Source organism: Chamaea fasciata, unplaced genomic scaffold (assembly GCF_029207755.1).
Source record: "Chamaea fasciata isolate MVZ Bird 193981 ecotype frontalis unplaced genomic scaffold, bChaFas1.0.hap1 SCAF_11, whole genome shotgun sequence".
Taxonomy (NCBI): domain Eukaryota; kingdom Metazoa; phylum Chordata; class Aves; order Passeriformes; family Sylviidae; genus Chamaea; species Chamaea fasciata.
In genome coordinates, this window is record NW_027094096.1 from 10257206 (window position 1) to 10270535 (window position 13330).

General features: G+C 40.5%; 1 protein-coding gene across 2 annotated transcripts in view; it reads left to right on the plus strand.

Moving 5' to 3' along the window:
* Positions 1-13330, plus strand: part of NYAP2 (neuronal tyrosine-phosphorylated phosphoinositide-3-kinase adaptor 2) — a 137354-nt gene that overhangs the window by 77670 nt on the left and 46354 nt on the right. For both annotated transcript variants that reach the window (XM_066193187.1, XM_066193186.1), the window contains exon 3: positions 3787-4884. In XM_066193187.1, the coding sequence (XP_066049284.1) occupies positions 3787-4884 (1098 nt within the window). The remainder of the gene's footprint in view (positions 1-3786; positions 4885-13330) is intronic.

The window sequence follows — 13330 nt, forward strand, 5'->3', positions numbered from 1 at the left end:
AACATGGCAGTATGTGTATCACAAATATGCCAGTGTGGTTTGCTGTTCATAGAAGTTTATGTTCCCAGCAGGCATCGAATGCTTTTTCTGCCTGAAAAATGTCAAGTACTTTCAGTAATCTTGCCTGTTCCTCTCTGGAGATTGCCAAATAATTTCCTTTCATTGGGTGTGGGATCTTGCCAGGGCTTCTGCATTTATGCACATCTATCCCTGCCAAATGGTGGTAACACAGGAACTGCACAGATACTCCCTGCTCCTTTTGTTAGCCTTGCACAGCTCTGGTTAGCTGCAGGATTACTGTTACTTTTCTCTGTTGTTCTGGGCGGGAGCAGTAGTTCATGATCCATGTTCCACTAGCAGGTGTGCTGTAGAGTTCAGCCCTTGCCAGGGAGCTGTGTTTCAGTGTAGAAACCATTGTTAAATAAATTTAAGTGTCTTGCACCATAGCCTTCTTAAAAATAATTCAGTTTGCCACCTGAATGTCCTCCTGCAGCTGAGGGAGTTCCTAGTGGGTGTGAATAGTTCCTCTGTTCCTAGTAATGATGAAAAACTTTCTTTGTTATTAACTCTATCCATTTACCTGTGTATTTTCTCTAGGGAGTCTTATAGCAGCAAATGTTCATGCTCTGTGCAGTGTATAGGAGGTATATTTTACATACATTTTAAGGTTTGTAAAATATTTAAACAATTTAATTCAAATTTTTAGTTTGAAAAGTCCGATTTGCCATGAAAGGAAAAAGATCTCAGTAACACACCACCTCCTGGAAATAGATGGTTTAGTAAAATAAACTACAGCAGAGGAAAAATGCTTTAAATAGCAAATAGAAAGTAAATCACCTTGTCATGTTTTACCCTGTCTCATACAGCAAAACTGGGTCATTTGACCTTTTTGTTGATAATGTCACTATATGTGCTAGGCGAATGCTACATATCATGTAATGGCAGATGAGGCTCTGTGTGTCATTGTGGTACTTAATTTCAACCCATGCAAAAATAAAAGATTAGATGGCAGAATGTCAATCGTTTTGCCTTGACATTTCTCATTTCCTTGTTTGCAATGTAATAACCTGTGGATGTTGTATATGGGAACTCCAACACCCAAGGACAGGTTTAGACCAGGTAACAGAACCTCTTCAGCTGCGTAAAAGTTGTGAAAATGGAATGAGGGAAAAGAAAAGAAAGCTTTTTCTAGCAATCTAAAAACACAGTACTTTTGATCACTTTTGGCTGATTTTAGAAAAAATATCAGTTAACGTTAGCCTTGAATGATCACAGAACAAGTAACTCAGGTTTTGATTATTTTTCCCATCATTAACATCCATCCAGATAAAGATATCAAAGAGTGGGGTTGTGGCTGTAGGACAGAGCACGTTCTCAGCGTGACACCCGTGGCAGAGAAGATGTAAAGGGCAGCGCTGGGAACAGGGACCTGAGGAAGCCAAGGAGCAGGAAATGTTCCTTTCTCAGGTATCCATTAGTGATGCCAGTGTGATGCACAGGGACCTGAAGACTGTGAGAAGCATGTGTTTACAAAATACAGGATTTTAAAATGTAGCTGAAGTAGAGTTCAGGTCATGTACAACATGATCACAAATGATCAGGCAGTTTGTGCCAGTTTCATTGACTGTCTCTTCATTTTAATGACAGCAATCTGAATAAGATTGCTTTTGACAGGGTTGTAAATCAGATTAACAGAGGTTGGAGAGAGGACTGAGATCAAGTTTATGCTAGTAGACTATATAAAAAACATAATACACAAATAAGGCACTAAACAGAAATAAAATAGTGATTTAGCTGGAAGCAGGCAAGAAAAATCTGGTAGTATTGTCAGATACATCACAAGTAATATTTTCTGCAAAGCCCAAATGATTCTGGTAGCCTACATCTTATTCCCAAAAGTCTAGCCTAATACATTCAAGAAAATTAATTTGGGTTAATTAAAAAGACAAATTTAAAATGCATTAGAATATATCCACATAGTGAAAAACTATCAAGCTACCAAACACTCTTATCTGTGGTAGACTTTGCATGTCCCCAGCCTGCTGCAAAGTGGAACACATTAATTGGAACCATCATGAAAGTATAATATAATTTTTGAGTCTTTTTCTTTTTCCCTTTTAATTCGGGAAAGATTTCTTTTGCTTTTTGCTTTGTTGTACCTTAGTTAAGGGTTAAGCTAAAACAAATGCTGTTAGTAAAGAGTAGTCTCAATACTTTGTATATGTGCACATTCACAGCTCCTTATTCCTGATCAAAACTTGTTTATCATCTGCCTTTACTGCTACAGTTGTGGGAATTGAACAGAAGTTATTTAGCAGATCAAAGCACAAGTGTGACAAAGTGATAACACTGTTTGAATCCTCCTCTGATAGTGAACAAACCACGTTAGCAAGGTGCTTTAATGCAGGTGTCTTCCAGCTCTGAGCCAGCATTGTCCCAGATTCAAAATGCTGTCTTTGAGCTGGCAGAGCACTGCCTCACTGCTGGCTTTAGGAATATGTTGACAGCTGTTTATAAAAGAGAGGTTTCAGCTCCATGAGTGCTGCCTGCCTGGTTTAGCATCAGACATTTGCTGGCTGTTTGCTGATGGGTCAGCAGAAGGTGTCTGGAAATTTCTCTGAGCACTGAGTTCAAACTGGCAGATACGCAGTAGTGAATTAAAAGGAGCAACAAAATTTGGAAAGGCAGGAAAGCTACCATTCTAACCTGGTCACCAGTTTAGTTTTGTTTGTTTGTTTGTTTGTTTGGACTGGGGAACTTACCAATGAGGTATCAATTACCTTCTAGAAATATAAGCTAGGTTTAGTGTATGTGATAAATTTTGTTTCTGAACAAGTTTGTTGAGTCTGCTTGGGATAAAAACTGACTTCACTTAAACATTTAATGAGGCATTTTATTAACCCTAACATTTAATGAGATGTTTTATTAGCTCTTTATGCAAAGTGAACAAAATGCAATTTGCATGAGTTTCTTTATTGTTTAATTCATAAATGATAATTTCTAAGAAACCCTTGACCTCTCATTTCAAATGAATTTCATCACAATGTTTTGATTTATAATTTCAAAGACATGGTTTCTATAAATAATCAGTGTGGAAAGGATCCAAATCTGTGAGATACTTTGTTATTCCTTGACTTCACAGAAATCTTGTGAAGAGATTCATGAGATTCTAACAATAGAATAGAGTCCAGATAAATCACTAGGATTATCTCAACAGCAGATTTTACAGTTTGTGTATGTATGACTATTTTCCTTCTCAGTTAGTGCTGAGACAATTGTCGTGCTTTATGCAAGAAGTTACTATAAATAAAAAGGTCTTGATTCATCACTTTGTCACTGCAGTTACCTCACTGTCATTCTAGTATGACTGTCCAGGACCTTAACTGTTCTCTTGGAGCCAAAACGAGTTCATTTTGATATTCAGTGTTATGTCACTGGCAACTCTATGGGTCTTTAAAATCCCACAGTGATATCTGAAAAGCATAATATTTAAAAATGGAAACTCCCCTGTCCCAAAGAGTTTGGGAAAGAACAGATGTCTCGGAGGAAGGGAAGTGCTCACCAGTTACTTAATCCTGGAGTGTCAAAGCATTCTGGGGGATGTCTAGGAGAGTTTTGAATTGAGTGTTATTTTTATAGTGTTCTATTGATGTAATACCAGAGAAAACCAGGAACAAGCTGGTCCCAGAAAATCCATTCCAGAATTATGACGCTGTAACAGAGACCCTATGGCTGACAAAGCACATTACAGGCTTCTGACTAGTTTATGTTCTATTCTGTTTTCAGTGTCAGCCAAACCAAGACCTCACAGTGATGAGTACACAAAGAAGATTCCACCTCCTAAGCCGAAACGAAACCCAAACACTCAGCTAAGCACATCTTTTGATGAAACCTACATCAAAAAGCATGGCCCTATGAAGACCACCCTCACTAGGGATGCCTCACTCTCGCAGGTCAGCAGTCCTGCTCCAGACACAGAGGAGGAAGAGCCTGTTTATATTGAAATGGTTGGGAATATTCTCAGAGACTTCAAAAAAGATGAGGATGACCAAAGCGAAGCGGTCTATGAGGAGATGAAATACCCTATATTTGATGACGTAGGCCAAGACTCAAAATGTCAATGTGAATATGACCATCACACCTGTTCTTCTCAGTGTGCTACTCCCACAGTGCCTGACCTAGATTTCACCAAGTCTTCAGTGCCATCTACTCCCAAGGGCTTGCTTTGTGACATACCCCCGCCATTTCCAAACCTGCTTTCCCACAGACCTCCACTGCTGGTGTTCCCACCAGCACCAGTGCAGTGTTCCCCGAATTCTGACGAGTCTCCTCTAACTCCACTAGAGGTCACAAAGCTTCCTGTCTTAGAAAATGTGTCTTACATCAAACAGCAAGCTGGAGCTTCTCCATCTTCACTGCCACCTCATACACCAGGCCATCAAAAACTGGAGAAAGACCAGACAGTATCTCATGGAACTAGCACCCCTGGGCACACCTCCTCACCTCCTCATCCTTCTACCTTATACAGAACGCAGTCTCCGCACGGTTATCCTAAAAGTCACTCTGCCTCACCTTCTCCTGTCAGTATGGGTAGGTCTCTTACCCCCTTAAGCCTCAAAAGACCTCCACCTTATGACTCTGTACATTCAGGAAGTCTCTCAAGAAGCTCTCCATCAGTGCCTCATTCTACAGCCAGAAACACATTGCAAGAAGGAGGAAAGATGGTCAGTGTCTCGGTCAGCACCTACGGGTCATCATCTCAGAGCAGTTCCCGTTCTCGGACACCCACCAGTCCTCTGGAGGAACTAACCAGCCTCTTCACCTCAGGACGAAGTCTTCTGAGGAAATCCTCCAGTGGCAGAAGATCTAAGGAACCTGCAGAAAGTAAGTCCTTGATGTAATTTTTCCTCATCTTTGTATAATAATATCTGCCACTGTACTTTACTAAATCAAAATGCTTGCAAAAAATTAAAGTCAGAGTTCTGAATTCCTAATAGAAATTTCTTGTAATGAAAAGAAAAATTATTATTGCTAAAATTGCTTTAGTCTTCATATTGCTATATTTCTAAGGTTTTTAAGTATGCGTACTGCACTTAGAAGTACATTTCATGGCTTGATCTTGCAAAAAGAGTCAGTTCTCACTAATTTTTCCACAGCTGTAAAGGTTCCATGTGAGGTTGGGATCTTCTCACCTTGTCATATCCTTCCTTTCTTGATGGATGCTAAGACAGTAAGCAGCTTGTAGCAAAATAACCAAACAGTAGCTGTTGAGGGTTATTTGCAAAGATCCACTGATCGCCCTTAACTTGGCCAGAAATCCTGGAAAATATGATGGCAACCAGAGGTACCAGCTTAGCCTTAGTTCAGCCTGGGGCAAAGGTTAAGACTGATGCTCTTGGAGGGCTTTTCCAACCAAAATGATTCTGTGATTCTCTGTAAACCATTCCTCTCCTTCCATGCTGTGCCACGGAATATCTCTTTCAGCTGGACTGGTGTGACTGGTTGGAAGGTTGTGCTGTGAATTGATCTGAAAACCAACATAACCTATAATGCACATAACCTAAAGACCCACACAGGAGGAAATGCACAGAAGGAGGCTATGCAGGGAAACCTGAAGTCAGTATTGACTTGTCTTATGCTGTGTCATAAAATCAATGTTCCATATGCATTCAGGTTTACACCGTTTACACCATGTACACCATGTACTTCTGAGCTAGTGAAATATGGAAACTCCTTTTGAAATCAACAGTCACATGTGTGAAAGCAGAGCCTGGCACCAGTATTTCTGTTGCAAAAATGTTCCTGTTCAGTGGGTGTCCTGCAGTGGATGGTCGTACTTACACCTCCTGTCTCAGTGCAAAACAGACTTGGGATGCTTTCTCCTCCACTTCTGTAAAAACTGTTTATGACTTTGAATTGTTGACACTTGCCTAATGAAAAAGCTGTCTTTGGAGAGCAGCTGATCTCATATTTGTGTAGGTACAATATTATGGCTATTGACAGCTCTAACATATTCCGTATGGTATGATAAACTGCACTGGTTTATACCTGATAAAAGCATGTTCTGGTTTCCAGGCTACTGTATCACCACAGAAGGGAAGTGAATTCCACACTGTGTTTCTGGTTGTGTTTGTGCCACTGTTATGTCACTCATTGGAATGTGGTCACAGCACTTTGGGGCATGCTCAGGGTGCTCAGCAGGACACCCCCTCTGGGTTTCCAGGGCAGAGTTGTGTGTCTTGCACCTCTGCAGCTGAGTGAGGACATGCCTGTGTGTAAGAATGGAGAAGCTTGGTGGCAATGGGTTAGGCTGGCCTACAACTCATCCCTCCTGACTCATTGGCACACTTCTCCAGCCTCAATATTATTATTTATCTCTGTGAACATCAGGAATAACGACCCTTCAGTCAGAAGGTGAAGGTGAGAATAGACTTAGCAAGATGCAGAGAATACTATTTGGTGCAGCAGTTTGCTTGATTTGCCTTTAGTATTTTCTTGGCCTGTAGTCATTACTCCTGTTTTAGGAAAGTCTCAGCTCCATGATTCAGGAGGGTTTCATTAATTGATTGCAGTAGTAAAACTACAGTAACACCGGATTTGTGTGCTGGATGGAAGCAAGTTTGTGTCTAAAAGGTAAGATGATTCTTGTAATTTGGAACAATTATGAGGGATGTGATGTGACATTTATAAATAATTTCAGTGAAGTGCTAGGGAGATTTTGGCAGGTAAGACTGAACATTATTAAATGTGCTTCTTATTCATAAGTGAGCAGAAATCCTCTGTAAATCCCATGCTACACCATGGAGGTGAGGTTTGTACTACCACTTGTGTAAGCAAGTTTGGAACCTGGAGAAATTCCTGCCATGAATATTGCAAGTCCTGGGAAATTTCAGCATATCTGTGCTGCTGTCTCATACCTATCTCCAGAATATGTTTGCAATATTCTACTTGACTGACATTGAATGCAAAACTTTCAAAGGACTATTCACTGGTAAATTTAGACTAAATCTTGCTCTGCGGATCTGTACCAAGAACAGCCTAGTTGGCATCTCAAGGAGCACTCTCTTTGCTCCTTAAGAAGTAGAAATGTACTCCTTATTGGTCACAAATGGTAAGAACAAGAGAGAGATGAAATTGAAATTGTGTTCATTTACTTAAAAAAAACACATTCATGTTATAAATAGACACCAGTAGTGTAAAGACTCTGGAGTGCAGCTTTGTTGAGTAAATGAACAGACTGCCCATCTAATCCGATTGTAATTTGTCTGGTATTTACAGTATGACTTAATCCTGAGGGCTTACTGCCCTGCGCAAGAATCAGGTTTGTGTTCAGATATTGCAGAGGTAGAAGACACTCTAAGATTTATAGAAAACACACACAGGCCTGGCATTTTATGTCTTTCAATTCTACATTGAAATAATCCACCACAAAGAATCTCAGTTGGGAGATTTGAACATGGCATTTGATCAGACTGCCACATTTACATGTCATGATTTACATGGTGATAGACAGGGGAGGCTGGGCTACTCATCTGATATGTTAAAGAAACCTTGATCCTGCAAATCACTCTGGAAGCCTAAGGCAACCACACCATTCTGGGTTGTTTGTTTGAAGCAGTGGGAGAGCAAATGCAGAGTGGGACTAACTGGGACTGCCCTTACAGGGTAATTTGTTCTCAGCATACAGAAAGATTTCCATAATCTAGAGGAAAATAAACATACAAAAAAAGAAGGTATATGACTCTTACAAAGTCATGCTAGGAAATTAAGAATGTTTGCTTCTAAAATATAAAATTATTCTGACCACATCTCAAGTAACTCTCTCATTGAACCCTCCAAGACTCTGCCCCCTGTGACTTGTCTGAAGTCCTCACTACCATATGCAAGTCTGAAAAAAAAGCACAATAGTAAATTTTATATTCAGCTGAGTCTATTTGGAAAATATTTCAGCATTTACTGAGATAATTGTCTCATCTTTATGGTTACTGCAACTGACTTTGTGGAAATTTAGCATCTAAGTCCAAACTCCAAATGTATTTGCTGGCTTCTAATTTGTGTTATTTTTGAATGGGTTTTTCGGGTGGTTTTTTAAGGGGTTTGTTTGTTGGGGTTTTTTTGTTTGGTTTTTTGGGTGTTTTTTTTTGTTTGTTTGTTTGTTTTGGTTTTGTTGTTCTTCTTCTTTTGGGGGGCTTTTTTTTTTTTTTTTGAGGAGGTGGGACTGCACAAAAATTATTTCTAGTTAAAAGCTTTAGTATACAACTAAAGTTGCCCTTTTAACCTTTCTGTATTATTTTCTTCACTTTTCTACCACTTATCCCATTTTTATCCCTCTCCATTTTATTTCTTTGGGGTTCATTTGTGTTATTGAGAAATTGGGATAAATCAGTGGGACTAAGGAGTCTGACACCTCAGGGCTACATTTTCTGAGGATATGAGCTTCCATTGAAGCTCCAAACATTGATGAACACACTCAGCATCCACTGGCTGCACCTGTGATGTGCCAATCTGGATTTCATAAACAACCCACTTATTGTCCTGTTTTATAAAAACTTTTTTCAATTCTCTTAACGTCTTAAATATGTATTAAGGCAATTATGAAACTGGGAAGAAAATAACAAAAAAAAGAGTAAATTATAACACTAAATCAGAAATGAAAAAAAATTGGTGGAACATTATGAAAAAAAGATGCAAAACAATGGTGACAAGCCTACAGAAAGCTGAAGGGGTAGAACATGAAGAATGTGAAAGATTGGAAAAGATAAATATTACTAATTGTCACTGACTGTTCCTTAAACCTTTCTGAGTTTTTGTGGGGTAACATTACAGCGTGCCTGAACACTTGGCAGACTCCTGTGAAATACAGTGTCAATCCTCAGAGGTTAGAGGGAAACTATTGAAAGGATACCAACACTGCAAGGTGTCCTTGGGCTGCTGCACTGTGCCCTTTTCTGAAGCAGCTGGAAGGTGTTTAAGTAAGGCCACTCGATCCAGCTGTGTGGAACCACACAGTTCCTTTGTTGTCACTGTGCACAGAGTGTCTGTGTCACCCGTGTCTTTCAGTAAAGAGGGATTTATGGAGGGAGAGGAAAGGATGGTCTGAAGCTTTTCTGGAGCTGTATTTGCTGCTCCTGTTGTCCTGCACCATAGAAACACGCTGAACTCCATGAGGAGCTAGCACTGGAGTCATGTGCCTGAAGGCATCCCCATATCCTACGGAGCAAACAGAGGCTGCTGTGCATCTGCACTGCTCTGCCTTTCAGGTTGTGTGTGGCTCCAAGGCTTTCTTTGTGAGATACTCCTGTAAATCCTTGTCAGGACCAGCCTTTCTTTCTGTATATTGATTGTTTGCATTTGTTAAGACTTCTGTTTCCTCACAGTTTCCTGGGAACTTCATGCCAGTTTAGAGTGATTACTGCAAACATTCACCCTAACCATTTGCACAAGAGAGCAGTGACCTCAGCTGTGTGCTCTGACTCTGCATGAGCACAAGGTGTGAGGTCAGAAAAAGTGATGCACAGCAACTCAGGTTTTTGTTTTCCTAAGGTGCTTTGCAGGGCTTCAGAGCTGTTTTGGCGTTTGCCTACATGGAGTTTCACTCTTCGGCTTCTAGTCACATAAAGGGAGGAAATTTGTGAACGTGCTACTTTGAAAAATCAGTTATAGTGATTGAAAATTGGGATAATTATTAACATTTCCTGTTCCTGGCTGGTACTGAATTAAGAATCTAAACATGTCAAATAGTGTAAGGAAAGGGGGGATGCTGAAGTAGTTCAGTTATTAAAAAGGAGTTTAGGCTGATTTCAGGCAGCTGAGACTTAGAGTAGAAATTTGTTTTCCTCTTTTCTTTTTAGTACTGCTGCTTTCCAGGAAGCTAGAAATCCCAGAGAAGTACTGGATGTCCCATCCCTGGCAGTGTCCAAGGCCAGATTGGATGGGGCCCTGATCAACCTGATCTAGTGAATGGCATCCCTGCCTGTGGCAGGGTGGTTGAAACTAGATGATTTTTAAGGTCCCTTCTAATCCAGGTCATTTTATGTTCCTCAGTCAGCTTTGGATTCCTTGTTAGATTGAACAGTGTGATGGAGAACAGAGTTTGGGAGATGCATCAAGTGAAAATTCACCCCATGTGGGCCCATTTAACCTCTATCTTCATGCATTGTCCAGAATGAGGGGCATAGGGCAGGATTTCAGCTGATGTATTTCTAACAGAATTAGGATGAGAAATGTTGGCCTAAGGAGGGTGGGATTGGGATGGCATTGTGTGCATAGCTTTTCATTTGTGTACCTGCTCAGCCTCTGTTGTCCTGAAGAGGAAAACCTTGCCTGCAAGATAAGGCTGTCCATAAAAACCATTGTAGATACTTCATTACGTCCATTGCTCAACTACTGCCCAACTGAGTCAGCACTAGAGACTAAAATTTGAGTGCCTACCTGATTTCTAACCTCTAGGTTAATATTTTTTCCATACTTTTATCTAAAGGGATGTCAGCCTAATTCTCCGTCCCTTTTCTTGCTTTGTAGCAATTGATTCTATGCAGTATGAACGTTGTATTCAGTCTAATGAGATAGCCACAGCATTTCAGTTATTCCTGAACCTTTGAGCCAGAGGTGTACTGATTTCTCCATCACTGAAGAAGCATCCATTTCCCTAATAGTAAGCTTTTGTAATCTGATGAGCCATGATATGTGTGGGATTAAATGAGGTGATCAAAACAGTCACATCTCATTTGACAGTCCTGAAAGTAGGTCTGAAAGCAAACACTTAGTGGGAGCAGGGGAAAGTGCCAGAGGAAAAGGTAAAGAGAACAGCAGCTTTGAAGAGAATGACACTTGTCCACCCCTGGAAGGATATGATCTTGCCACAGTTAATTCCATTTAGTCAAACCCCAAGAGGGTTATATTGCTCCGCCTATTCTGGTCTACCAAGATATCAGCAAGCCAAGGAGTAGCAGCATCAGAAATACTTTCTGCAGGTGCTCACTTGTGAGTCCATATTTGAAGCAAGAGCTGTGGACGCCTGCACCCACAAAGGTCATGATCTGCCAGGGTCACTTGGGTCTCTACAGCTCTGTCCTCCCCTAAGGGAGGGGTCTATTGGGGGCTGTGCCATGCTGTAGGACAGCACTGAAAATGCCTGAAGTGTACACATGGGGATGACCAGATATGGTCAGCATCCTTCAGGAGTCAAATTTCTGGGAAAAATAAGATTCACTTTGCAGTTCAGTGGTCTTGAATGCTGCATCAGCTATGCCTGCTTGTTGTCCTTCCACAGTAGTCCTTAGATCCCTAGCAAAGGAAGGTGTGCACTGGACTAAGTATTTTGGGCTTGATCAGCTAATCCAGCCAGCTGGAGCCTCTTGTTGAAGCTGACATGTGTTCCCCAATTAGCAGTCAGAGAAAATAATTGCAAAGAAAAATCATAATATGTCAGTCAGGTCTGTCAGCCAAGCCCACAAAAGGCAGGAAAACATAATTTCACCTGGGCTTGTTTAGCCTAAAGGGGAAGCAGTGAGCTGCAAATCAAAGGTACAAAGGGGAAACGTGTGGAAGCACCTACGGCAGCCCCATGGCACCTTGCACATCCCAGCATGGTAATCCCATGCCACAGTTCCACCATCACTGCCCCAATTTGGATTGCAGGACAGTAATTCCATTCTTTCTCAGCACCAAGGGTAATGTCAGGTCTAAGGACTTGTTTCTAATGGATAAATAATGGACACCTGTTCCTTGATTGAAATGCATGCTGTGTTTATTGTCTTGCTGCTTTCACACAAAAGTGAGCATGGTCATTTTAAGGGCATTTAGTCATTCAAGTCATTGATGGCAGGATGTTCCTCCATGCTTAGGATGAAGGAATGTCTTTGTTAGATGCAGTTATTAAAACAGAAAACAAGCATTTTGAGACAATATGCAGTACTTTTGCTAATTGGTACCATGGCGTTGTGTCCTCTTCTAATTCAGCAATTTAGGCTCATCAGGAAATCGGGCCCTCCCGGGATTCTGTGGGTATGCAGAAGCATTCAAGAAGACATAATTTCATAAATAATTGCTCAGGTTTTTCTGGAAACAGCTGCTGTCTCTGATTGATGTATACAGATTTATTTTTCCTTCTGTTTATATTACTTGACTGCTTGATAAAATTTCTTCTTCTGAAATAAACTTGTAAGGGGTATAAAAGAAAAGATAAAGCTATTATCTCTCTGTTATATTTCAAGGAAAAAGATGGTTTCAGATAAAGAAATCATAAAGAAATTCTCTTTATAATTAATGTACAGTCAGATGTGAGATGGCTGAAAGCTGTTAAAAATAGAGGGTGAAAAAATGTCTTAAATTCACTTACTGGAACCTAGTTCACTATATGGTAAATATGCAAAGGAACATGTGCTGCACTTAAGGACGTGGATAATGATAATAGGTTCTCAGTTTTAAGTGCCATTGATTTTCCCCACTCCTCTGAACAGAGCTTTCTAAGCCAGAGAAATATCTTGACCTTTAGACCAAATCCTCAGCACTTATAAATCACCGCTTTTTATTTGAAATCGGGAGAGGTACTCCAGTTTATACCATCTGTGTCTCTGGCTTCAAGAAAATAAATGTGTCCTTTGTGACTAGAACAGCTTGTATTCAAAATGGTGCGGTGATACAGCAGGACACTGAACTGGAGAGTTTATTGCCTTTCTGTTTCAAGCAGGACCACACAATTTATGACCAACTTATGGGTGCTCAGTCTTAATGGCAAGAAATACTTAATCTGGTGGTGTTTTCCATGAGCATATATTGGCTTAAAAAAACCTGCTAAATACATTTTCCTAAAATTTCCCACTGTGGTTTTTTCAGGGGATGTGGTGTCAGTGTAGGGTATCAGGTCCTGTTGTGAAAGAACTAAGGAAGAAAAAAAAAGAGGATAGGAATGGAAGTAGTTTGATTTAATAGAATGGTGCAGGGTTATTTATGTTTCCTCCACTCAGGAAGTTGGCACAGACACATCGGATGAAGCTGGCTGGGCTGGCAAGGCCAGTGGCTTGAGAGCACAAGCTGCCAGCTCTTTCAGAACTTCTCTTTATAACCAAGCATTGAACCTGGAAATGCATCTTTTCCTGAACTGAGTCAGATTTTCTTTGCATTAAGATTCAAGTGCATTTTTGTCTGTTTAGTCCTACTAGTAGAATTAGAGATTGTTAGTAGGAAGGTCTGTGTTTATTGTTAAGCAGAGTGTTCATAAAGCACTCTGAACCCCATATGACATTTTCCACAGGCAAGTGTTTAGAGATGGTACTTAAGTTTCTTTGCTTCAACCAAATCACAGGGAAGGAGATCCCACTGTTGTTAA